The 27,572-nt window shown below is 39.1% G+C and overlaps 2 protein-coding genes across 3 annotated transcripts; both read right to left on the reverse strand.

Annotated features, from left to right (window-relative positions):
- Positions 1-788: 788 nt before the first annotated feature.
- Positions 789-15,539, reverse strand: asmt2 (acetylserotonin O-methyltransferase 2). 2 transcript variants are annotated; one of them, XM_080414512.1, is made up of 9 exons: positions 15,337-15,539; positions 5,476-5,558; positions 4,531-4,705; positions 3,518-3,647; positions 3,363-3,431; positions 3,127-3,245; positions 2,353-2,490; positions 1,876-1,998; positions 789-1,649 (listed from the first exon to the last, which is right to left on the reverse strand). In XM_080414512.1, the coding sequence occupies exons 2-9, from the start codon at positions 5,554-5,556 to the stop codon at positions 1,438-1,440; spliced, it is 1,047 nt and encodes a 348-aa protein (XP_080270638.1). In that variant the 5' UTR covers positions 5,557-5,558; positions 15,337-15,539; the 3' UTR covers positions 789-1,437. The 2 variants fall into 2 exon arrangements, with proteins under 2 accessions (XP_080270638.1, XP_080270639.1); XM_080414513.1 differs by having other exon boundaries at positions 5,476-5,588.
- A 2,124-nt stretch (positions 15,540-17,663) lies between these two features.
- Positions 17,664-26,095, reverse strand: pgrmc2 (progesterone receptor membrane component 2). Its single transcript, XM_080414814.1, has 3 exons — positions 25,705-26,095; positions 21,717-21,872; positions 17,664-19,468 (listed from the first exon to the last, which is right to left on the reverse strand). Exons 1-3 carry the CDS (start codon positions 26,069-26,071, stop codon positions 19,371-19,373), a joined length of 621 nt encoding a protein of 206 aa, XP_080270940.1. The 5' UTR covers positions 26,072-26,095; the 3' UTR covers positions 17,664-19,370.
- Positions 26,096-27,572: the final 1,477 nt, after the last annotated feature.

The raw sequence follows: 27,572 nt of genomic DNA on the forward strand, positions 1-27,572 counted from the left end.
CCTGGAACACCCACAAATTAAGCTGACAAATGGATAGGCTACTCTTCAGCTGATGATTGGTCACCTTAGGTGACTCACCTACCTGAAAATGTATTTTCTATTTATTAAAGAGGTGGAGAGACAGGGGAGATCCCCTGTTACTGAACAAACAGTATGTGTATGTGTATGTGTATGTGTGTGTGTGTGTGTGTGTGTGTGTGTGTGTGTGTGTGTGTGTGTGTGTGTGTGTGTGTGTGTGTGTGTGTGTGTGTGTGTGTGTGTGTGTGGCTTTGCACAGTATTTTCTGCGAAATATGTTATGAATTCATCAACATTACGTGGTATTTTGCTGCCTATTGTATTGTGTCAGTCGTCAGCCAATTAACTAGCCTGTCACAACCAATAATTTACCTGTAGTAAGGGCCTTCTGCCACTAGAGCGCACCCTAACCTCTCGCATAGTCATAGCCATAAGACCACATTGCTTTATAATACAAAAAACAAAACAACAACAAAAGCAACGGGAGAAAAAAAACATACTGTTACAACTGCAAGGCTTGCAACATGTGTTGTCTATTATGAGCAGAGCTGCACGAAACCGCAAACAGATATTTCCAAAATGTGCATGATGCAACTGTCCTTCCATTTGACAATCCACTCCTTTTTTGGCATGCCCACATAACCTTAATATATTTAAAGGGACAGGGACAGAACACCAACAACGCCCTTTCTTTTCTCGTGGAGAAGTTGACTGGTACCAAAATATAACACACTTAAACATTGCTCTAAAGTAATACAAGTGATACACCAGTCTTACAAGATGTTTTAATGAGATGAGAATCACTGTATTCAAGAGAAGTGTGCCCTAAATTGCATTATAATGTGATGCTATTGGAATGGAAAGTTTTATGACAGATGACTTTATAAAACAATAATAATCACCTGTTTTGGGATTAGTCCATCACCCATCTTGCATTCATACCTACCTTGCTAATTACACATGCAATTAGTCAAACAAGCCAATGTAGTGCTAAACTCTACTAACCCTTATACTTATCAGTAATTTCATTTTATGGAACTACATTTTTCACCATACAATGGGAAAACGGATAGAGGAAAAGAAATGCCTGACTATACCTACAGAAAACAACTACTATTAGAGATGTGTTTGTAGCAAGACTGTGAGATTTCCCGACCCTTATTTGTACAGTAAACGCATCAACAGTGTCCTGGGATTAAAGGGTTTAGCTGCAAACAAAACCATATTCACATGGCGACCATGTTCTTATATCACACCCGGGAGTTCCCATCGGCCCAAGTATGATGCAAGAGCAAAAAGGGGTTCAGTCATGCAAACCACATGGTGTACATATAGGCTACAGGCATCACAACACACTGGCAGGAATTAAAACTCCAAACTAATCAAAGTGAATTTCACTCAATGTCCTCTACTCCCGAGCTCATTTGATGGCAAGAATGGCATCATAGGACTTCCCTGTTCTACAGACTTGTATGTTGTGGAAGCCCGACTGGGAGAGCATGCTGGAGTACTGGGAGGGTGGGTGTTCTCTGCCCTCAGTCTGAACCAGCATGTTGAGTGAGAAGGTCTGAGCCAAGACAGGACCTCGTCTGTTCTCAAACAACATGGCCTCTACCAGCAGAACCCCACCACCTGCCAGGGAGGGGAAATATACACAGGAGGATTTTTTATGATTATTATTTTTTAGTTTTAATGAACATGATCAGTATTAAGAACTATATAAGTACTATAAGTGCTCTCAAAATAATAATAATAATAATAATAATAATAATAATAATAATAATAATAATAATAATAATAATAATGATAATGATAATGATAATGATAATAATAATAATAATAATAATAATAATAACACCTGGTTGACAAATGTCATAAATCTTCTTCAGCAGTTTCAGACACTTCTCTTCATTCCAGTCATGAATGATTCTCGCTAAAATGTACAGGTCAGCAGATGGGATTTCCCCGTTGAAGAAATCACCTGCATAATAACAAAACAATGTAAATTATAGATTTCTCAAGTACCACAGATAAATCACGCATTAGATCTACTTCTATTGATGGCAATAGCATTAAAGATGTATTCATACAACATCTATAAATATATATAATTACTGTGTAAGATTTGACACAAAAATTAAGCAAAATTAAGCAACACAGCAACAAGGCTTTCTTGCGTTATCCTTTGGCTGAACAGGACTTGATGTTTGGCTTGCTCCCAGAATACTTTTAGGCATAAAGAATAGCAATCTGTATATTATCTTTGTGGATGGCAGAACAACAGACTATCTAAAAGTCTCCAAAAACATTTCAACTGTCTTTAAAATAGCCTCACCGGATTGAAATACTATTGCATCATCCTGTCCAGAGAAGTGTTTCTGGGCTGTTTCCACTACTTGGGGAAGGTCAAACACTATTACTGAGGAGGAGGGGTAGGCTTTAGCTAATTCACGAGCCAGAGCACCAGAGCAACCTGGAAAAGACAGAACCACAATCATGTACAACCATGCACCTCTGTGCATGATTGTATGATGGAGAACATAAATAGGACAACAGTTTATGGCATAATGATGCTGTATCTGTATTTCTTTGTTGATGCTGCCTTATGGATGTTCCATAAAGTGACAATAAACATTGTATCTTATCTTAACAACAGATACAGCACCTGACATGATACTTAAACGTAAACGTGGTAAAAGTTGTGATAGACCAGGGATTTTCAATTCTAGATAAAAAGAAAATTCACATTACTTGTCCTGATTTTATCTTGAGAATGAAATTATGTCAGTTTAGTGTTAACAGACACAGGCATGTAACTGGAGGGTCACCCATTTGATGATGCTGGATGGGCTGATAAAATATGTGTTCTGGTGATAGATTCACTACTATCACTGCCCCCTTGAGCAAGGCACCTAAACCCTCAATTATTCTTGTGGAGCCTCTCAGTTGCCAACAGTATAATATTGTAGAACGTATTGGCAACGTTTAGCAGTAATTGTGAGTAACTGTAGGAATGTGAAGCATAATGCATTCTTAGCCAAACACTTTCCTGTATAAATGATACAAGTTCATACATATAATGGATGAAGTCTAAAAGTCATTACCATACCTCCCAGATCTATCATTGTCTTGAAGCAGGAGAGGTTGAAAGCTGTCACTATATCATGTCCATCCAAAACCCACGATGAATTCATCAAACCCATAAATTTCAGCATCTCCTCTTCAGATCTAAAGCAGCAGTACAGTTCACAATCAAAATCACTTTACTAAGTACACTACACTGACTACACGTAACTCGTAAATTGGTGAAAGGTTAAATGTATAATAATGACATGAAACAGTAACCTGTAAATAGCTTGAAATATATCTTGAGCTGGAAGGCCAAACGTCTTCTCATTCTGGTTTTTTCCTTCCCTGTGTAATGTAATATGATACTCTAGTCAACCACAGCATGAACTGAAGAACAGGAATCTTCTGTTGAATGATTTGAATCCACTGACCTGACAGCATCCACCATGTTATTCCAGAGAGGGTAGATGGTTTGGGAGTAGTATATGATCATGTTATGGAGAGACTTATCGCTGCCTTTAGCCAAGTAGAGGTTGGCCACATCACTACTGTTGTAGAAAGCTGTTACAACAAAATGCAGTTACAGTTCTTGAGAGAGTAATTTTACTGTAGTTTAGATTAGCACATGATCAGACCTTGTGTAAGACGTTGATTGCAGCCCATCACATACACAAGGTTTCTGGGACACAACTATCTAACACCTGTGTGTGTGTGTGTGTGTGTGTGTGTGTGTGTGTGTGTGTGTGTGTGTGTGTGTGTGTGTGTGTGTGTGTGTGTGTGTGTGTGTGTGTGTGTGTGTGTGTGTGTGTGTGTGTGTGTGTGAGAGAGTGAGAGAGTGAGAGAGAGAGAGAGAGAGAGAGAGAGAGAGAGAGAGAGAGAGAGAGAGAGAGAGAGAGAGAGAGAGAGAGAGAGAGACACACAGACAGACAGACAGACAGACAGACAGACAGACAGACAGACAGCATTTCATGCCTGTACACACATGGATTGGACACATTATGCATGACAGCACTGGGCGTTGCCAGTTTCTGTCTCCCTCACTAAAAAATCTACTCATCGCCTTATCAATGACTGTTTGGAGAAATATAATTGATACTGCAGTAGATTACCCTGGCATGAAGCCTGGCAGGGGTGGCAGGATGGCCTACATTCTAGTTTCAGATTTCACCACAGGTGATGTGTACATTGGCAACCATGGGTCATCAAAATGTCCTTGAGAAAGAAAATGAACCAGTTCATTTAACTCCGTTCTGGATCTGAGCATCAACTAAAAATGTGACCCGGGTTTTAATCTGATGTGATGTAATTACAAATGTGTGTCAGGAGGAGGAACACTCTGGTGGTTCAGACAAATCTGTGCACAGAGCAGACTTGTCTGTCTGTCTGTCTGTCTGTCTGAGTGTGTGAGAGAGAGGGGCGGGGGTGTACGTGTGGTGTGCAGCACCTTTCCCTTCTATTGTTTCCACCTCCAGGATCTCAATTCCCACCAGAACATCCAGAAGTCTCTCCATACCATCCACGCTGGTGTCCAGTTTCCCAGCGACATGCTCCGCACTCAGAGGCTTCTGGGATTGCAGCAGAAGATCAAACACTCCCAGCTCACAGGCGGTAAATATCACCTGAGAGGAAGTGATGAAGTTAAATAAAACATGGATGCCGTTAAGTTGAGGAAGAGGTGTGTCATGGTATTTTTTAGCAGGAGAATGGTTTAGCATATTAACCCTTGAGTCCCTATTTTGGGCACATTTTAGAAGAGGGGTGGGGTTCCAAAATCACGCCATCTAGGACATAAAGACAGTTTTTTTAATCACTTAATATAACAACTGTATTTAAAAAAGAATAATAAAGTCCAGACCAGGTATTCTGTCAGGGAGGTCTGTCTCTCAAGAACAGATTCAGAGCTGCGCTACTGAAATGCTTGAAAGTATTGAAATGCTCAATACTCAAAAGTGAAAAACGCTGGGGGTGCTGTTTTTCCTTTTTATTTGACGATGGGTTTCTAGATTGGTCTGAGGTAGACAGGCTTGTATTTTCAGCCTATTTGGATAAATGAGTACTTTTGTGGCATCAGTTCATGCTTAGTTGGTAACCAGTAAAATGCCCTTTTGGAACACAATTCTTATATTAAGTGATTTTTAAAAAGTCAATGGGATTTGTTAATTGTAACATTATTTATGAAAGGGGGAGGGGCGTGGCTTTGACGTCAGGACATCAGTGTGCCCCTCTAACCAATCTACAATGAATCTGTCCAATTATGTAGGATTGTTAGGTCTATTACTATTATGAAGACCTACTGCATTTAAACATTTCTTGGCTGTTACAGTTTGATACTGCCTTCTGTATGATAACACAATTGGTGGTAATTTTAACAAAATACAAATATAAAAACCTTTGAAACCCTGAAGCCGTTGAAATACTCCAAAAGTTTGAAGGGATAGTCCAGTTCACTCTGGGATAGTTGCTCTGCCATTGCTGGAGGAAAAACAACAATCAAATCCACACCTCGGCCAGACGAAGTGTGAATGACAAATTAGTGACAGCGCATGGCCTGCCCTAGACTAGAGACTAGTACAGGAATGTGTCCAGAATGTATCATTAGCATAACTAAGTACATGTACTCAAGTACTGTACTTAAGTACAGTCTTGAGGTATTTTTTACTTTACTTGAGTATTTCCAATTTTCAGTACTTTAACTTCTACGCCACTACATCTCAGAGGCAAATATTATACTTTTACTCCACTACAATTATTTGACAACTTTAGTTACTAGTTACTTTCAGGGCCGGATCTAGGCATAGGCAAGGGGGGGCAATGCCCCACCAAATTACCTGACTGCCCCACCAAATCAACATTCAAAAATCCCTAATTTGAAAAAAAAACTATTTGAAATCCACCTTCTTATCTCAAAATACTGAGAAACATGACTGTCTATCTGTCAGTTCCTCGTGTGTGTGAGTGTTGAGTGTGTCCCCTAAAAGCTAAACGATCAATCAACTTCTAACAATGCAGTCAAGAGAGAGAGTGAGCAGGGTGTGTGTGTGTGTGTGTGTGTGTGTGTGTGTGTGTGTGTGTGTGTGTGTGTGTGTGTGTGTGTGTGTGTGTGTGTGTGTGTGTGTGTGTGTGTGTGTGTGTGTGTGTGTGTGTGTTAGGTGTGCGTGCTGACAAGTTGTATTCTACCGAGTAGAGAGCAGTCTTCAGTTCAGTGTTTGCCAAATATTAGCAAACGTGCTGTCAAAACACATGAAAGCCTGGTTTATACCTAGGCTACTTTATCGCATGACGATGTTGCTTGCCGAAAATAGCACACATCGCGTCGCAAGACACCCGTAACCATTGGCTATTTTTTCCCAAATGTCAAAAAAATATATATTTGGAAAATGTTTTTAAGTAAAGTGTATATATGATTAGAACATGCTTAAACATTCGACAATTAAGTTATAATATTTCTATAATTGCTCCAAAACTTTATATTCAGTCATTTTTTGGGGCATAAACAAGGAGTTGAAGAATACAATTAAGTCTGATAATGATGTACCGTGCATGTGCACATTATGTATACTTTACATTACTTAAGACCATTTTCCAAATATTACATCGAGGAGCCGAGATGTCCCTAGTGCCCACCTATCCTGTATCCATAGAGAGGCTGAATTTGAGTGTGCAAACTGTGTATATAATACCTAATCTGCATTACTCCTAAACATACTGTGACCACCATGTCCTACAAATCCAAAACATTTCAATGGTTTTGTTGCTATAGTGCATTTATTTTCTTGTGATCAATACAGGATTTGAGAATCCCAGGTCTAAATTGTTACCATAGTCCGTGAGCCAGGACCCCAAAAATGGCGTCATCATTACCATCTGGGGGGAATAATTGTCATAGTGATTTTTGGGTAGGTATACACCCCTAGAGCTAGGAAAAATGTGATAGCCTTGCATCGGTGGTAGCTATCTGTGTGTTATCACTCCTTTTATAACCACAAGCCAAAACACAGTTTTCAAAATCCGAATGAAGCATTCTACTTCAAACTGATGGTTCTCTCTTATTATTGACCCTCTCTCTCTCTGAAAAATGGTTGGGATAAAGCTCAGACTATATATTGTCCAGAAAGGTTGTTAAAATTTGCATATCTAGAATATTTTTCTATTACAGGCAGTGACAACATAGTGACTATATGTGACATAAGATGTACTTTGGTTTTAATGAAAGATGGAACACAAAGGGTTCCTTTGTAAATTACCTATAGATTTAAAACCATGTTAGATTCTAAGGAAATGTATTATGAAATTCAATAAACAGAATATAGTGCAATGGGTAAGAAAATATCCAAAATGGCCACTAAACACACGCCTGGCAATTTTTTACTTTTAATCCGCTTGTCTTAGAATACCTCTGTTTAATGCCTCTTTTTTAGGGTTTTCATATGTAGAATCCATTCCTGATGTTATTTTTTTAATATCAGGTCAATCATGTCAAAGGTCAGGTCAAGGTTAAAATTGACCTCTGGGAGAACAACAAATGGAAACAACTTGATGAACATTCATGGTTCACTATTCATGATTTTGTTTTGTGAAAAGTGTCATTAACATGTCACAAGAACTGGTATTCATAATAACATGAATGTAAAATGATATAATCTAATGTCAAATATGTATCTTTTGCAACTACATCTGTATTCTCCAACCCACATCCTGTTCTACCTCATCCTTACAAGTATCCTCCTTATTAACATCACTCCTCATCTGTAGCTTGAACATATCATCAGTAACCATCTTCACCAGAGCAGTTACAGTACATCAGTGATGTACTTCTCACTCTCTGTGTCCTAAATTGATATTGCACCATGTCACATAGCTCTGACGGTGGGGTCACCCTTAGCAATGACAGGAACAAGAATATCCTAGATCTCCTATCCAAATTTTGTGACATCAAACGACTTGTCAGGTGGGGCTTGGTGGTCTGCCACTTTCCACAACATCACTTGTAAATAAATGAGCCCACATGTGGTGCAACAGGTTGGTCGGTGTTGGAGGAAGGGCCATTGACTTGTGGCACCCACCTCACCCAGCACATCAGGGTAGCCTGGGAAGTTCCCTGCCAGCAAAGTGTAGTGTGCTCTGATCTTGCCTTTGTCATACATATAAGACTGTCCCATCCCAATGCTCCATCTATACTTTACACTGTAGGTCCACCTGATACACCCCAATACACAGCATACAACAGGACAAGAACATTAGTGTAATCACTGAGCATGTGTATCACACCCTTTCCAGAGATGGCTGCATCAGGGATATAGGAACTCATGGTGATGTCTGCCTCATCATGACTAAATGCAGTATCTATCGTCAGCACTGAAGGTGTACAACATGCTCAACGGCTTCTGCTTAATGTTCTTACTCTTCATGATGACATCTCATGTGGGTAAAGGACATTACTATTCACAACAGCATGGGGGCAAATTAGCCAAGGATGGGATTGAAGAGATGATCTTTCTGTGTGTGAGGAATCCTACACCCCAATATTTTATGACCAAGACACACCAGTGCTTCAACTCTCCCTCTGTTTCTGCACATTTTGGGGAAGGCTTCAGTCCACTCCACTCACATGCATCATGACAGCATCTTTCCTGATCGTTATGGCAGTCTTCTCCCCAGACTGGTCAGCAGAGACAGTGATCCAGAATCCATCATGGTGCCGACAGACAAGGTCTAGCTTAGCCTCTATGCTATGGCATGGAGCACATGCATCTTCAGCAGGCACTGGGTTAGATATCAAGCACACTGCACATGGCCAGCATGGAAGAAGTGCTTCAGTCATGTGCTTCATGAGAGAAAAGGTGAAGTTAATGTCAATGTTTTTTGTTTTGTTTTATTAGGATCCCCATTAGCTTTTGCCATGACAAAAGCTAGTCTTCCTGGGGTCCGACACAGACAAACATTTTAACAGAAACATTCCTTACATCAATTTTACAATCGCTATAATCTAAATAAAAATAGAAAAAAAATTAAAATAAAAAGTACAATCAAGTAGTACAATTAAAGCTATAACTAACTTATTACACATTAAACTTTGTGTGTCTGGGGATTAGTACAGGCATGTTTTCATCAGGTTTTCATCAGGTGTTCTTTTAACTTTTTCTTAAAGGTGAATTTTGTGTTTGTATTAATTATGTACTTAGGCAATGAGTTCCATCCTATTACAGCTCTATAGATAGTAGAAGCTTTGAGAAGATCTGTTCTTGGTTTAAGTGTTACCATATCACCTGAACTGGCTTGTCTAGTCATATGGGTATGTTCATCTCTTCTGTATCCTACCTGGTCAAAGAAATACTGGGGTTTTTGGTCAGTTAAAACATTTCTGAAAAATGTGAGAGTGCGTGAATGTAATCTATTCTCAACAGTAAGCCAGGATAGATTTCTGTGCATTTCTACTACATGTGTGCGCTTTGAGCACTGGAGAGCTAATCTGGCAGCTTTGTTTTGAGCTGTTTGCAATTTCTGTATGTCTTTCTTTGTAGCGGATGACCAAACAACTGGGCAGTACTCAAGGTGTGACAAGACTAAAGCTTGAGTTACTACTTTCAGAGTTTTTAATGTAATATACTTGGAACATTTCCTGGTTATAGCGATGCTCCTTCCCATTTTAGTTACTATATTATCAATTTGCTTTGTCCAATTTAGTTTAGGATCTAATACAATTCCAAGCAGTTTAGCCTCCTTCACCTGTTCCACTGGCTTCCCGGCAAGTGATAGGCACAATTGAGGATCACTTTTCAATATATGTCTAGATCCAAACACCATGCATTTGGTTTTAGCAATGTTCAGTGCTAATTTGTTCTCTTCGACCCAATCCGCTACTGATTTAATTTCAGCATTGAGTATATCATTTAACTCACCTACTGTAGATGCTGTACTGTACATGGTTGAGTCATCCGCGTACATAACCACACTAGATTTATTTAATGCCAAAGGTAGGTCATTAGTGAATATCGAAAATAAAAGAGGACCTAAGGAACTTCCTTGAGGAACCCCGCACTGCATCTCCTTACTGTCAGAAAAACTTCCATTAAAATACACCCTCTGCTTTCTCTTTGACAGGTAACTCTCCATCCAGGCCAGAGCAACAGAATTAAAACCATAGCATTTAAGTTTTCCCAACAGCAAAGCATGATCAATAACATCGAAAGCAGCACTGAAGTCTAACAGTACCGCCCCTACCAGCCTTCTGTCATCCATGCTCTTTAGCCAATCATCCGTTATTTGTGCCATTGCTGTACTTGTGGAGTGCCCATGTTGGCAGCTTGTTATTAGACCATTACTTGAGAGATAGTCTTGAATCTGAACATACACAATTTTTTCAAAAATCTTACTCAGCACTGGAAGAAGACTAATAGGGCGACTGTTTGGACCAGCGAAGGTGGATCTTTTGTCCTTGGGCAGTGGAATGACCTTAGCTTCCTTCCAAATCTCTGGGCAAACACCATACTCTAGGCATTTATTGAATATGTGACATAAGGGCTTGGAAATATATTTAGCAGCAATTCTGAGTAGTTTGCAGTCAAGATTGTCTGTACCTGGAGGTTTGTCATCAGATAAATGTAACAGCATTTTTTCTATGTTTTCTTCCACAACCTGGTGAAATCCAAACATGCACTCCTTTCCCTTCATGATACCGTCTTTAATGATGTCATGTGACCCGTTGTTATTCGTTGTACACATCATATTCCTCAACTTATCAACCTTATTTATAAAATAATTATTAAAATAGTTAGCAATTTCATATGGCTTTGTGATAAATGAACCTTCTGTCTCTATGAAGGAGGTATGCATGTTTGGATTCCTTCCCATTATGCTATTCAGCGTTCTCCACAGCTTCTTTCCATCATTCTTAGCATCATTTATTTTAAGCCTATAATATTCCCTTTTTTTGTAATTATTCAATTTTGTCACAGCATTTCTTAGTTTACAGTAATGTTGCCTAACAGATAGAGAACCTGTTCTATCTGCATTTCTTTTTGCATCATTACGTTGGGCCATTAATCTCCTTAACTCATCATCCAACCAGGGTGCACTTTAATGTGTCTCCCTGCGCATTCAAACTGGTGGATGTGAAGTGTAGGAAGAAGTTGTCTACCCACTGTCAGCCAGTAGGATGGAGATGTGCAGTGTCCAGGTAGGCTACTGCTGTATCTGTTCAAATGTCTTTGGCCAAGTTGATAGAAACCACTTCAGAGTGCTGCTGATACACTCAGGACTGACCACTGAACTTGCCTGTCATGTTCTGCAACCACATGCATTTCCACTTCCAGTGCTGAACCTTGCATCAGTTTTGCAATGCAGCTGAAGAATGACTGTATAACATGCATCCCACCGGGATGCACAATTACATTATAGAGCTTATATACCTGCAAGGTGTCAACAAACGGCTCCATGTCAATTGTGAGGTGAATAGGGCCTGCTGTACATGTCAACCAGTGACCATATCTGCTGCCTGCTTGGACACCTGGTTGGACGATAAGGTGCGAGAGAGACCTTGACCTGACCTTTAGCACATAGGCCAAAGACTGACCAGCAAGTCAAAATATAACATTAGAAATAGATTCTACACCTATGAATGCCCCCCCCCCAGGTCCCCATATGAATCACGTTCACGAAGTTCACAGATTCCCTCACACAACTGCAATATTTTGTTGTTTTTAACATAATTTAGTACAATGGAACATCACCATGGGATGGACACCATCTTTGATTTGGCAATAAAAAATTAACTGATGGTAATTTCACTGATTCAGCCATATTTCTTGAACCCTAAGACCTAGTTTTAGACACCAAAACCACCTTTCTAGGTTGAACAGTATCATAAAGCCATTTAAGCTCCTGGCAGTCATATTGGACGCCATCTTGAAAATGATGGCTTTACGAGAAATATAATTTCCTAGATTTTTTTGTATGTTCTTAAGCATGCCTAGACGTACCAGAACCAATTGAAAAACCTTTTGTATATTTTTTTGGGGGGGGGGGTTAATAGTATGTTTTCATATATTGACCCATGTAATTTTCGCCTAGTGTTATAACATAAAATGCATGATAGCACCCATAAAGCTACCATTGGTGCAAGGCTATCACATATTTTCTAACTCTAGACATGCATACCTTGACAAAAATCACTATGAGCATTATTCCCCTCAGATGGTAATGACCAACCCCCCTGGCTCACGGACTACCACTACTGTACCACCAATACTTAACCTACTACTACTTTGAATACTACTACTACTACTACTACTACTACTACTACTAGCAAAAAACGATATCACCCCCAGACATGTTTGGCCCTTGGCACAGCCAATTACATTGTAGGTTCACATTTAAATAGTAAATATGTCAGTAGACTAAGCCTTTGTTGGCCATAGTTTATTTTCTTTGTCAATCCAAAGGAAGATTAGAGGTATTAAAATTAAAGGTGATTAAAGTGATTTTATTTGGTTAAAATAAATGTTAAATAGTATATTCTGATAGTACTCCTTGCTATAGAGCAGGGGTTTTCAACTGATTATGAACCAGGGACCACCACCCTGACTAAAAATCAACCAGGGGACCACTGTTGTGACCACTGGGCTAAGATTTGTGTTTTGTTTTTGATAACACTTTCTATATATCCCATGTCTATAATGCATTATAATATGATTATAGTTATAAGAACTAAGATATGCATAACCCTTATAAGACTGTTTCTCAACCAAATGTCCATGGACACATGTTCTTATATAATGACTGCAATAGTCAATAATCCTAGTGAGCAGAGCGATTTTGAGTGACGAGTGTTTTTGACAATGCCTCTTACTTTGTCCAGCCTTCTACAGTATATTAAAGGTAGGGTAAGTGATTTTCTTTGGTTAAAATAAGTGTTAAATAGCTCTATATTCTGATAGTACTCATTGCTATAGAGTGCTTGTTCAGTATTAGGAGACTCCTTGTCTCTCCACCTCTTTATTAAACAGAAAATTCATTTTCGTTTCAGTTTCATTTCCAATTTTATCCAACCAGGACAGAGAACTCAATCAGGATACAGATTAAACAAGTGAAATTGGAAGTGATGAAGAAATGAGCAGACAAAATTGGAACTGGAACACTATACAAATTAAGCTTAAAAATGGGTACTTTCTCCTGATTGGCTGAGATTTTGACACCTACCGAAAAATGTATTTTCTGTTTATTAAAGAGCTGGAGAGACAGCGAGACATCTGTTACTGAAAAAACACTCTATAGCAATGATTACTATCAGAATATAGTATTTTAACCTTTCAACAAAATACTTTTTGTTTTAACCAAAAAATATCACTTACCCTACCTTTAAACTCATATTAACTGATATACTGATTTGTAACTTATGTATGAGTGAGCAGACACACCCTATTACATGGGCACATTTCCTAATAATAATAACTAAGGCAATCCGGTACACTTCCCCCTTCTCCCTTTTCTGTGGAGGTTCTTGACCTCCTACTTCCCAGTAATTGCTGTCAACATCGACGCGTCATCTTAGGTCACCAGGTCATTGAGTGAACTGTTTCTCATGACCATGTCTATCTTTTCTTGGCTATAGTGGAGTCTCATGTCATTTTCTGGCCCGAACCTTGCCCTGTACACATTCTTCAGGTATGCCAGCATGAGAATTCCACTGTCACAGAGATACGTAGTTATAAAAGGTCAAATACATTTAGCTTTTACTGTAAGCTCTGGGAATTCTGCCTGACAACTCATCCAGAACTTCACAAGGGACTGTGAAGTTCTTCACTTTCCTACATTACTGAATGCATGAACAGGGACCACATGCAATACCTCCACGGACCACCAGTTGAAAACCCCTGCTATAGAGCACCGAAGTCCTGACGTGACTCGTTCATCCCCAGGTTTGCGGAAGTAATTTCTCTATGGAGAATAACATTGGGTCATCTTAGAATCGTCTCATATAAGAATTGTGGTCCAAAAATAAACACAGCGTGTCGGCGTTATTGTCAGGGAGGGGGTTCTGTATCGTTTATGATAGTCAGTCACTTATATTTGATACAGTCTGTTTCTGGCGAAAATGTAACTAATTCGGCGGAAGTAACATTAGCGTTTTCTCACCGTCAGTTGATGCTTCATATGCATAAGAGTCAACACGCCGGGGTCATTTGTTTATTTTTGGAACACAGTTCTTATTTGACGCGATATTAAATACGTCTATGGGATTCAGAACGGGGGTGGAAAACTGCGAACCAGGTAGACAAACAAAGGATGTGTAAATGACGTCAGACTTCGGCGGTCTATAGAGTGTTTGTTCAGTAACATCATTTGTCTCCACTCCAGCTCTTTTACTCTTTATTAAACAGAAAATGCATTTTCAGGTTGGGGCTCCCAATTTGATCCAATCAGGACAGATAACTCAGTCAGGGTACAGATTAAACAAGTGAAATTGGAAGCGATGACACTAATAAATGAGCAGACAAAATTGGAACTATAACACTATAAAAATGAAGCTTAAAAATGGGTCCTCTCTCCTGGTTGGCTGAAATGTTGTCACCTAGTTGGCTGAAAATGTATTTTTTTGTTTGTTAAAGAGCTGGAGAGACAGGGAGACTCCTGTTACTGAAAAAACACTCAAACACTCAAAGCAATGATTATTATCAGAATATAAAGTTTTAACAACAAAACTTTTTGTTCCAACCAAAAAAATAATAATTTTGCTGATGGAACCATAGAGGTATAATATAACGGATGGAACCTGCAACCACACTTATATCCGGGTTGGACAAGAGATTCTGATTTGGATTATTATTACAAAACATACATTAACCACTTCAGCCCTATATACATTTCGGACATTTGAAAATAGCCGATCTACAAGCTCACAATGCGTCGCAATGCCAGGCATTGTGAGCTTGTAGATCTGCTATTTTAAGATAATTAATTTTTTTAAAATACATTTTAGACATTTGAAAACTTGTGAAACGGGACATTCTGCATAATGAGTAGGCTACTTTCTACTTTTGGTACTTTAAGTACATTTTGATACCAATACTTTTGTACTTTTACTCAAGTCAATTTTGAATTCCGGACTTAGTAACAGAGTATTTCTACATTGCAGTATTGATGCTTTTACTTAAGTATAAATTGTAGTACTTTATCCACCACTGGCCATCAGCTAGCTCAGCGTATTGCATGCAGGATATAAAGCACATCTTGGATGCATTCATTCACTCACCCCCGCTGAGATGATCTTATTGGTCCAGAGGGGGGTTTGATAATTTGAGAGTCGAGTTATTATTATTATGGTATAAACAAAGAAAGATGTCGGTTCTCTACAGTTGTTGTTGTTGATGTCGTCGATCCGAAGCCAATGAAATTGTCTCTGCTGATCTGTAGGACGTGATGATACGCAAGCTGGACTGGAGTTATAGTTAATGCCGCTTTGTGAACCGTAAAGAAATAATGACGACTAGCTGGCAGCGTTGCCGGGTTTTTGCGAGAGAAACAAGCAACCAGGTCTAGGAAAACAAGCCCAGATCTACAACTCACAGTCACACCGAATGATCCACAAGCTCACAACATGTCGCAATGCAACGCGTTGTGAGTGACCTTGTAGATCTGCTATTTTCAAAAACTCTTGCAATAAAATGTGGAATATTTGGAATATTTTTTTAAAACATTCTAACAACACAAATGCTCCCTGGCACAAAACATTTTCATGACAATATTTGAGAACCACTGGTTTAAATCATAATACAAAAATTAGGAAGCAAGCCTAAATAAGCAACTACACTTTAGAAACAAGCTAAAAAAAACGCGACCCGCAACAACCAATATTTTCAAGCAACTTTATAGACAAGCTTACAAAAGCTTATAATAAAGGGACATGGCAACACTACTGGTAGTTTCAAAGCCATGTTTCAAAGGCACCACACAGACCGTCCTAAATGTGCAATTCTAGTTTCAACCTGCTCGACAGTAGGGGCACTGTGGAGCAGTGTCTGCCTCTAGCCTGCAAGCTTCTTGGGGCTGGACAGATGAGGATGGATTTCAGTGGGAAAAGTAATCTTTTGAAAATAGCTGATCTACAAGCTCACAATGCATGTGAGCTTGTAGATCGGCTATTTTTCCAATAATAATTTGGATTATTATTACTGTATGTTTTGTAATAATCCAAATCCACAAAGTAACTAAAGTTTTCAAATTATAGTTTTGGAGTAAAAGTATAATATTTTCCTCTGAGATGTAGTGGAGTAGAAGTAAAAGTACAGCAAATTGGAAATACTCCAGTAAAGTAAAAAAATACCTCAACATTGTACTTAAGTACAGTACTTGAGTAAATGTACTTTGTTACTTTACACCACTGTGTGGAGCAGTGTCTGCCTCTAGCCTGCAAGCTTCTTGGGGTTGTACTGATGAGGATGGATTTCCTTCTATGACTGAACAGAAAAGGCATTACAGTGCAGATTATTTTTAGCCTGCAACGCTGCCCAGTGGCTTGCTTCACCATAATTTCCTGTATTGTATTTATTTATTTGGCGGAGCTTGTTAATCTGCCTGCAATGTGTATGATATTCTTAAATCTCCCATGAACCAAAATGGTAACATTTGTGTGATATTCATCTATAAGGAAATGTTTCATTGGATTTAACATAAACGGCATGTTTTTGTCACATAATTGCAACAGACTGAATGGTTTGCCACAAATTTTAATATGTGCATTATTTAAATCTGGATATAATGGACAGTGTATCATACATTTGCATACATTTTAATGGTAAATCTGTTGCACAGTATGACTAATTCTTGTGGGAGGGTAAGAAAATAGCAGTCAATTAATATCTTGACTTGCACCCAGTAGAACCGCTAAAGCTCTATTATGCAAATCTTTTGTGAATAAATAGTTTTGTCCAATCTGTATTGTATGTTAATACAATATAACTTATACAATTGGGGTGGTTGTATTTGATCTTCCTTGCTCTTCTATTGAGACATTTAGATCCTGTGTCCTGGTTTGACATGAATTTTAGGACAAATTTTGACCTGAGGGGGAAAATCCAATTTCTCAAGCAAGCAAGCAGGCAGGCTCCATTAGCTCAGTGGAAAACATGTCAGAACTTGAGCAGGGGACCCGGTTTCAAATCCAGGGTGGAACAGGAAAGTTACATAGTGCAGCTTTAACCCATCTGTGAACTTGGCTGACACGGTTTTTGATTATTTAAATACCGGAAACAAATCTTTAATAATAACAATGATGTAAGATCCACAAAATAGTAAATACATTCAAAAGTAAAATTAAATACTATTACTTCAAGTTAATTTGTTCAGGCATTTCTTTGCTGTCATTACTCAGGTTATGGTAATCAATTCCAAATTCATAGGTTTCCAACCATTGCGTTTAATTCTTCATTCCTGCCAGTTCATAAACGCTCATTCCAGTCAAACAAACAAGTGTTACAGAAAAAAATGCTTTATAGTTTAATATTTAAAAATAAACACATTTTGTTCTGGACTGACAATAATACTTACAACAATGGTAATAAAACACGTAACTCTTTCAAATATTAACCAAATCAATTTATTATGCATGAACAAATCCCTTCATGTCTCTGTCGCGCAGACACACACCCAACATTTAAATACACAACGTGGTGGGACTTCGGCATAGCTCACATTTGTTGCACATGCTTTAATAAAATGATAGATAATATATTTACAAGATAAGCAACTCGTCTCCCGAAAAAAAAAAATTGCAAAGAACAGATCCCTAAATCCCACCCCCACAGCACTTTCTCCACCGTTGCTTTATGAAAGTCACACCTACGTTTTTTGTTTTTTTAAAGTAAAAAGGACAAAAAAGAAAATGAACCAAAAAAAAAGCTGAATCAACATAAACCATGGGGTATTTTGTTTGGCCAATACAACATAGCAATATTATATGGAGTTCATCAACTACATAAATATGGCAGTAACACTGAGTACGTCATACGGTCTATTTACAAAGTTGTGACGTGGGGAAACCTTTTAGAGTCTGAGAGTGCGTGGACTGATGGACCACATAGTGGACTGACCAAATACATGCCTTTTTAATTAATCGTCTGGAGGACCTAGTCTAGGAAACCACTGATGTCAACGGTTTGAGGACAAGGGTGTTACATCTTCTGCTATCTTTTTTTTTGTTTTTGTTTTTTAGACTGGTCAGGACTATATAAAACAAACAAAATAAGGCACAATTAATACTTTGACCATTTTCTGGGGGATTCTACAGACTTATAGCTGGCTTGAGAGGCATGTAAACAATTGGAGTCGATTTGATTAGGACTGCCTTTTGCCCTTCCCTTTGTATTCCCAATCACCTATTCGTCACGTCTGTCTGAAGTGATTCAAAATATCGTTTATGGCAAGGACCTTTGAACAACCCCCCCGAACCTCCCACTATGCTACTCAACAAATACAATCACATGGTGACAAACAAGGAGAACTAGTAGTGCATACACTACAGAACACAACAGGAAAATCAACAGCCCTCCCATTGGCTTTGGTTAGGCCACAACACTGCCCTTTTCAACAGAGAAGGAAGAAAATAAACTTAAAATCAAATGTCCAACAAAAAAAACAACATGATTGATTGATTGATAAGCTTTTGAAAGCTAAAGCAGTTCATTTGCAAGGTGACTAAACCAAAAAAGTAGAAATAATCTGGTTTCTCAGCCCGACAGTGACATCTTTTACCATACTGGATTTTCTAACCACTAAGACCAACCTCCGCTGGTTTCTCAGCCCGGCACTGACATCTTTTACTATACTGGGTTTTTGAACTGCCAAGAGCAACCTCCGCTGCCCAGCACACGGAGTTGCCGATCATTTTTCACATACAGGTACGCATTTATTATTTCTCCCCACACCCTATGTATTTTTTGTTTTTTTGTCTTCTTCCCAACATACTCCTTACCATTGTTAAAAATACCCTCCATAAAGTTTCTCAATCTTGTTTATGTTGTGGTGGTCTTGGAGGATGAAGTTTTGGGAATGGGGAGAGGAGGGGCTAGACAGACACAAGCCCAACTCCTTTCAGCACAGCTACAGTACCAGTTAGATTCAGGAAGTCAGGGGTGGAGGGGAGTGGCACAATGACAGGAAGAGGAAGGGAGAGAGAAAGAGAGAGTGAGAGATGGAGACAGAGAAGAAGTAAGGGGGTGAGGAGTCTGGGGCGGTCTGTTGCAGCTGTTTGGGTTCGTGGCTTTGGTCGCATTGGTTGGTGGAACAGCTTCAGTCGTGTTTTAGGTGGTCTTTAACGTCCTCCTCGTCTGTGTACTCTGACGGCTCGTCGCCAGGCTTCAGCAGCCTTCCGACATAATCGTATTTTTCTGGAAGAAAAGCGGTATTAAATACATTTAATACAAAGGGTCAAAGCATCACTACAAAACCTATTTTTATATATTTCATACATATAAAACATGAAGAAAACTGATATGAAAGTAAGTACATTATAGGATATTCAGGGTCCCCACACATTTTTAGCAATGAATTTCCAAAACTTTTCCAAAACTTTTCCAGAATATTTAGCCCAATTTCCAGGCCTATATAACAATCATTCAGCGCAATAATGTGTCTCTTACTCCTATGTAGAATGCCCAAAGATAGGCAGTGTAGCAAAAATAAAGCATAGAATATAGAATAGTACAATTTCATTAAAAATTTCGTGCAAAATTAGGGCATAGCTCACTGGAAGACTCATTATGGCATCCGTATGACTTATTTTATTTAAATAATATATGCCATCACACAGCCCGTTCGGCGAAAAACTACTTATGTTACATATTTCGTGTAATGTTATACATGTTTATGAAAATGTTTTGTATTAACAAAATCAATAGCCAAAAACAATGCATAGCCAAATATTTTTCCAGGACCCTTGATAAATTCCAGGACCTTTGATCAATTCCCAAACTTTTCCAGTACTGGATTTGTTTTTTTTCAATTTCAAAATATTTCCAGGAATTTCATGACCGTGGGGACCCTGGATATTATGCTGCAACAATATAAAATGATTTTGAACAGAATAGAACATGTGTAGAGATGTTGCTTGGAACGGTTTCATTCCAAAATTAAGTTCAGCATTTGAAAATGCATTAAAGTAAAGCACATTGCAAATTAATATTAGGAATAATTTGTAACTTCCAACATGAAAAACAAAAGTCTTAAAAACGATAATGACACACTTCTCATATGTAGGTACTGTAGTAAGCACAATTCTGGATATATTTAGAACAGGTCTTGTCTTTAATACTCTCAATCTTTTCTTCTTTCTTTTTACCAACCTAACACTCTTAACACCTTCTGCACTGGTTGTGAGGTGCTGTTGTATTGAAATCTTTCACTTCATTAGACTTGGAGGGTTTCTGCGATTGTTTTTTACAGCAGTGGTGACTGGGTTCCAGTTCCACTTCCTACAGCTCTGTGATCCTATTTCGGTTGCAGTGGAGGTTGCACCAATTATTTCAATCGTTTTGTTTTGTCCGAACATAGGGAGCAATCTACCCAGTCAAAGTAGTTGTATGTGTGAATATACACTGATTGCGAATGTATTTATTTATTATCCATCAATAGCACTTAATTTATAGTACTTCAATCAACTAAGAAATATTTCCAAACAATGAGATGTGTTTGCACTTTTCAAGAGAAAGAGTTGAATTATCATCCTATTCAATGATAGTTTTAGAGAGTATAAACAATACTAAATAAAGTTTCATGTGTAAAATCAAAGTTGGATGAACTGATTAACCAATTGAGCCCTATTTCAAAAATAGACGCTCTATAAGCTCATAACGCTTCACATCTTTTAAAGTGTATGGGAACAAATTAAAATTAGGAACATTTTTGAAAAAACTAAACACTTATAATGACATGCCAGGTGTGGAATGGATGTGTGTTCTTGCCATCATTAGCAGCTTAGAAAGTAACATTTGCCACATATTATGTTAAACTGAATCCTGGCCTGGGTGCTCTAGTTACAAATATTTTTGTAGTGAAAGAAACAAAAAGGTCTAAAAAGAACAAGACATGTCCTTGACTCTCCTTGTTTTTGCAGCTTGTCTGGTCATGGAAGGAATGAGAGTCTATAGCAGAGGCCAGTTAGAGAATCTCAGCTGGCTTATAAATATGGCAGATGGTGTCTGTGAAATGTGAGATGAATCAATATTGGGGAGACATTAAAACGGCCATGGAGGCAGAGCGTAACAATGGCTCAATGGTAGAATAAAAATATTTCTAATACATTGTGTGCTTTATCAGATCAGACAGCGGCTGGAGAAAGGGGTATAACATGTGACAGTACCGGACACAGATTTGAACCAAAAATGTTGTGATTATGTGGCACGCATCCAACTGTATAAACAACCAATATTCATCTATGATTTGATGTTTATTAGGTTATTTTCAAGGCAAATTGTAGACAGTAGAGAGAGAAAGGTGATATGCAACACAGTTTATGAGCTGGATTTAAACCCATGATGTCATGAGTGGGTTCCTATGTGGTATGTGTACAAACTGGGTCAGCGACCGGGGCAGCCCTAATCCATCATAGGGTTCAAAAGTGGTAAAAAATAATCATACCCATGAACTGCATCTCCCATTCTCTCACGCTCTCCATTTGTACAGCATTGAGGTCAGACAAGTCGTCATACTCGTCCCTCAGAGCGTCCTTTTCCAGGCAGAAAGTTGCCAGGCCTCTCGATGCATCCCGACCAGCAAATATCCCATATGGACCGTCTGCAGTAAAAGTAAAAGAAAACAAGTGGCAGTGGCAGAATAAAACACAATAGAAATGTGACTGCACACACTTGAGAGTTTGCATTTAGCTTCACTATGGTAAAATTTGGAGCCAGACAAACATTGCTCCAAAGGAGATAAATCACCATGCACCAGATGTCAGTCAAATCGTTACATTTTAATTTTGGCTTATAAGTATATTGTCTACGCTGCTATTTCATTCCACTTTGGTAAACAGCCAACTGCAGTGCGTGTTCTATTTCAATGTAGAAATAGTTAGTAGTCTACAAGATAGATAAGGTGCCACTTTGGCATATAACCAACCATCATTTTACATTCCAGTTCTATTCTAAAATTGATGTTAGCTATTAAAATAACAACTCAGATCAAAGCTGCCCTCACCCTCTCCTCATTTAAAAACTCCCTCAAACCCCACCTCTTCAGACTTGCATTGCCCACTAAATTCAAATTCCCCTTCTACTTTTCATTTTTTACCATTTTGTTTTGTTTTGCTTAGTTTACTTTTTTTAACTAGGACTTGACCGTATCCAATTGTTTTGTTTTGTTCTGTTTTGTAAAGTGACTTTGGGCATCTTGAAAAGCGCTATTATTATTATTATCATTACAACTGAGAAGTGAGGATGAACCAGTCACTGTCTATCAGTGTAACCAGCCAGTATAACAGGTAACCAGCCACCCTTTTGAAATCTTATTCTAGAATAGGGTTGGGCAATATATTGATATTATCGCTATTATAATAAGAGACTATTATCGTCTCGATTTTGGATATCGTAATATCGCTTATGTGGGGTTATCCCAATGTTCCCTGCTTACCAAAGGGGTTGGGTTGTGGTTAGGGTTGTAAGCTGGGAACATAGAACCCGGCAAACATAAGATAAGGTCCTGTATAGCCTAAGTGTTGTAGGTAAAGGCTGAATTATGGTAAAGTGATGTAATTTTTGGAATTTACCAAACTGTTTTTAATTGCCTTTACCAACTTAGTTATTATAAACATTACTTATGATTATTATTATTATTTTTAATCTCACTGTGTAAATATTTTGTTAAAGCACCAATATTCAGCCTCACAATATTGATAGTGAATGAGGCTTTTTGATTTTGTCCATATCGCCCAGCCCTATTCCAGAACTCTAGCTGCTGACTAGTGAACATGTGTGGGAGCAAGCAGGCACTGTGGCCGGTGGACAGAAAACGCACTGGTTACTTTTCTAACCTGCTTGATCTTAAGTTTGTTTCATGGAGTGACTTATCCGTCATATACCACATCATCTGACTCACAAATGGAACTGTGTGGACCCTCCAGGTTTGCCCCAGGGTATTTCACATGGTCTCAAAGAATCCATTAAGCAAAGCAGTCTTATCACATCGCTAAACCTTGCCAGATTAGATTTGCTCTTGGCTTGCACATTCCACTAAAAAGAGCAATCATTTAGAGATTTAAAAAAACATTCAATGTTATTATCTTATTAATGCCCAAAAATGTGTTAATTCGATTTAGCTACATTCAGGACAGTCTGGCTTTCATGTCAGTAAGCTAGAAAAATGCAAACCAAAGTAATATATGATCATTATAGGCTGTCACAGAGTTGATGGGCGGGTCAGACAACTTGCAAAACTTTTTTTGGTGTTAACGGCAGTGGTGTAAAGTAACTGAGTGCATTTACTCAAGTACAATTTTGAGGTATTTTTTTTACTTTACTGGAGTAATTTGCAGTACACCTTTAGTTACTACTTTACTTTGTAGACATTGATTATTACAAAACATTCATTAACCACTTCAGCTCTATATACACATTTCGGCCATTTGAAAATAGCAGATCTACAAGCTCACTGTGTTGCGATGAACTGTGAGCTTGTAGATCTGCTATTTTCAAAGGATTTTTAAACATTTAAAAACTTGAAATGAAGTGAAATGGGACCTTCTGCATAATGAGTACTTAAGTAAGAAATGTGAGTACTTTTTCCACCACTGGTTAACAGGGGTAGCCCTGCCGTTTTAGAAGACTAAATCATTGGTTCTCAAAGTGGGGTCCGGGGACCCCTAGGGGTACTTGAGGGGGTTCCAGGGGGTCCTCAGGTAAATGATGGACAGGAACCAAATGGACCCTTATGGGTCTGTAACTCTGAGAGTGTACAAATGGAACCAAATGGGTCCATTTGGTTCCATTTGTACACTCTCAGAGTTAAATTAACATTAATTTTACAATATGAATTGGGGACCCAGAGGTATAAATGCCATTAAATGGGGGTCCGTAGCCTAATGCATGTCAAACTGGGGGTCCTTGAAATTAAAATGGTTGAGAATCACTGCTAGAGAGGCGTAAAAACCTTCTCTTATGGGGGTCCCTGGCTAATCTTTTCAAGTGGGGGTCCATGGGGTAATAAGTGTCAATTTGGGGGTCCTTGACATGAAAAAGTTTGAGAACCACTGGACTAAATGACAGCACGCTTTCAAATAGCACAAGGTCTCACTTGGGTAACAGCTGGACTATAAAAGTAGCTCAGTGCCTTTGCTGACTAACGTTATTCACTCCATGTCACGTCTTTCTTACTCGTTGTGGGAGATCTGTCGACCACAATGCATGCTTGCGTAATGCATTAATCTCACACACACGAACACAAACGTCGAAAATATCATTTTCTGCAAAGTGTTCTATTCAGACACGATGTAAACAACAGGCTGGTCTAGACAGACACACAGAGCGTCAACACAGTGCTAGCTGGCTAGCTGGTAGTGTTGCCATGTCCACGTATTATAAGCGACTTTGGGCTTGTTTTTCTCTAAAAGTCGCTTGTAAATATTGGTAGTTGCGTTCTTTTTGAGCTTGTGTGTTGTTTAGAAACCAGTGATTCTCAAACATTTTCATGGAAAGGACTATTAAATTAGTATGTATTTGGGCTTGTTTTCATAGACGTGGCTGCTTGTATATTTCTCAATACCAGGCAACACTGCTAGCTGGTCTAGTTAGCTTTCGCTTTCGCATCCAGAATCAAGACGACTTTTGACGCTCAACTCCACTTCTAAAGGTTCTCCTCGTGTTAAAGTGAACAACAAAGCACTGTTATAACAACGTTAGACAAGCAACGCAGTGGTGTCCGTTGTTATACACAAGCTGTTATTAGCCACCATTCCATTCAAGTTCATCAAAACAGACAAAGCCACTAGTAGCTGAACACAAGCTAATGCTAAGCTAACATTAACGCTTTGCGCCCAAAACCAGTCCGGGACAGAAGCAGTGTTGCCAGATGTTGTGAGAAAAACAAGCAACCGGGTTTACGAAAACAAGCCCAAAAGAAGCGAGCCCTTCGCCCTTTAAACATAATAAATTGGCCAATCTACAAGCTCACACACGCGTCACAGATCTGCTATTAAAATCTTCAAAATCTTAAGAAATTTTTAAGAAATGTGGAATATTTGTGAGATATTTTAACTACACACATCTTGTATGGGGTCCCTGGCACAACATATTTTTAGATGGGGGGGGGGGGGTCTGTGGACGAATACATATTAATTTGGGGGTCCTTGACATGAACATTTTTAAGAAACACTGGTTTAAACATTAGGAAACAAGCCCCAAATAAGCGACTACACTTTAGAAACAAGCCCCCCCCCCCCCCCAAAAAAAACGCAACCACCTATATTTACAAGCAACTTTACAGAAAAACAAGCCCAAAGTCGCTTAAAACAAGCGGACATGGCAACACTGGACAGAAGAGCTAACTTAACCCCACACTAGGTCTGTTAGCTATAGCTAGCTCTTCACCTGCGATCTGTCACTTAGATCGTTCAACTGGCTTGTCATAAACTCACCTCGCCCGTAAAACTTTTTCCCTGAAGTAACGTCGAACACCTTCATGTTGACCGCCATTAGGATCCGGGGGTTTTGGAGTCCATCGTACTCGTCGAGCTGCTCCAGAGTGAAATCCCGTCTCCTCATCTTGGGCAGCAGTGTGGAGGCCTCGCTGCCCTGCGCCGCGTCCACACCGACCAGACCCAGCCGCTTCCCCAGCCGCCGGTACACCGCGTAGCACACCGCCGCCACACACACTACAATACTGAGATTAAGTAACATCCCGCCTATGCCGATCAGCCCGTCAGACTCATCTGTTATTGTCCCCTGCCCGCCGCTACTTGTGTCAACTGCTGGTCCACTGGAACCGTCTCCATCGTCCGCCATACTGCACGGTAGAGACAGAGAGCCTACCTACCCACAGTACCCACCCACCCCGGCCCAAAAAAAAAACACAACAAAAAAACGCCTACTAGCTTTTGATTGATTTACACGGAAGTTGGTGACCTGTTGAATTCCGGGACGCAAGAGGGCGCTGTTTTTGTTACAATTTCGTGCAATTGCGAAATGGATTGGACCCTCTCACTTAAACCCCATCGGTATTTGTGGGGGAAGCTTTCGCTGAAAATAGCAGATCGACAAGCTTAACGCGTTGCGTCGCGTTGTGAGCTTGTCGATCGGCTATTTTCAGCGAAAGCTTTCCCCACAATAACAGAAAAAGAAAATACGAGTATTGAGCCCTGAGGGACTACAGTAAAAAAAAAAATGGAGTTTAAGTGGTTATTTAGTGCTATTATTTTAATGTTTTATGCTTTTGCTTTTCTTTGCTTTATTATTAAATTAGTTGTAATTGTATTCTTGCTCTGTAAAGCACGTTGTATTAAGTACTTAAATTAATAAATAATATCTTAACTACCCGTTGCTACAATTTACAACTCCAAAAATAACAAAGCAAATCCTTTCAGGTGGTAGTATATTAGTTACATTAGTTTGTACTATAATTGCACTTAAATTACAAAACATCCGCTGGGGTCACACAATTCGGTAGGCTACCGATGGCCATGTAACACCCCATTCTGATAGGGCCGCGTCAATAACTTCTCATCCCATCGCCAGGGACCCGTAGTTCTGTTCTTTGCTTCAGTCGAACAGACTGTACACATTTTTTTTTGGCTGCAAGCCTGCAACTCTAGATTATACAACAGACATATTTATTTAGACCTGTGTCACTGTAGCTCGTTTCATCTTATCGTTTTATTATATCTACACACCGTTTGTCCCTACTTGTATGCATTTATAGTGTTTTTCCGACTAGTAAAATATCACCCCATATCAGATGAGATCACCACATGTTGATCTCTTTCCTAATAGTTTTTTTTTCTTTCTCTCTCCTCTCCCCCTGGCCCCCATAAACACGTTAAGCAACTTAGGTCTTAGAGTACTTAGAAAAGTGCTATATAAATTCCAGGTATTATGTGTGCATCAAGTATCTTATTCTTATGAAATCCTCAATTGACACTCCTCAAATAATTTTATATTTAGGCCAAGGTTTAGTTTAGATTTAGATCAATGGTTCTCAAACCTTAACATTTCTAGGTCTCTCCTCAACTCTGACAGATACAAATGGAACCAAATGGACCCGTGTACTGCCAAGAGTTACAGACTTGTGAGGGTAAATTTAGACCCACCTAAAGGAACCCTCAGAGTCCATAGAATCCACTTTGAGAACGACTGCTTTAGATTCCATTCTCATAGTATCTCAGCCATCCAGCTGTTTTCCTTTTGAACTCAACTCTTCACTCAACCTGCTGATCAGGCTGAGCAGTGCAAGAGGAGACTTGCTGATGGGAGTAAGAGAACGGGGAAGAAACAAAGATGGGAATCTGCA

This window comes from Gymnoscopelus braueri (assembly GCF_963280865.1).
Source record: "Gymnoscopelus braueri genome assembly, chromosome: 19".
In the NCBI taxonomy this organism is placed as follows: domain Eukaryota; kingdom Metazoa; phylum Chordata; class Actinopteri; order Myctophiformes; family Myctophidae; genus Gymnoscopelus; species Gymnoscopelus braueri.

What these genes read in the sequence shown, in the direction of transcription:
- pgrmc2 (XM_080414814.1), bottom strand. Translation starts at nt 26,071, where the DNA reads ATGGCGGACGATGGAGACGGTTCCAGTGGACCAGCAGTTGACACAAGT. An exon ending in GAAAAAGTTTTACGGGCGAG is followed by an intron (nt 21,873 to 25,704) that starts GTGAGTTTATGA and finishes CTTTTACTGCAG; the next exon opens with ACGGTCCATATGGGATATTT. An exon ending in ATGGGAGATGCAGTTCATGG is followed by an intron (nt 19,469 to 21,716) that starts GTATGATTATTT and finishes CTTTTCTTCCAG; the next exon opens with AAAAATACGATTATGTCGGA.
- asmt2 (XM_080414512.1), bottom strand. Translation starts at nt 5,556, where the DNA reads ATGGCAGAGCAACTATCCCAGAGTGAACTGGACTATCCCTTCAAACTT. An exon ending in ACGGCTTCAGGGTTTCAAAG is followed by an intron (nt 4,706 to 5,475) that starts GTTTTTATATTT and finishes ACTTCCTCTCAG; the next exon opens with GTGATATTTACCGCCTGTGA. An exon ending in GACAATGATAGATCTGGGAG is followed by an intron (nt 2,491 to 3,126) that starts GTATGGTAATGA and finishes TGTCTTTTCCAG; the next exon opens with GTTGCTCTGGTGCTCTGGCT.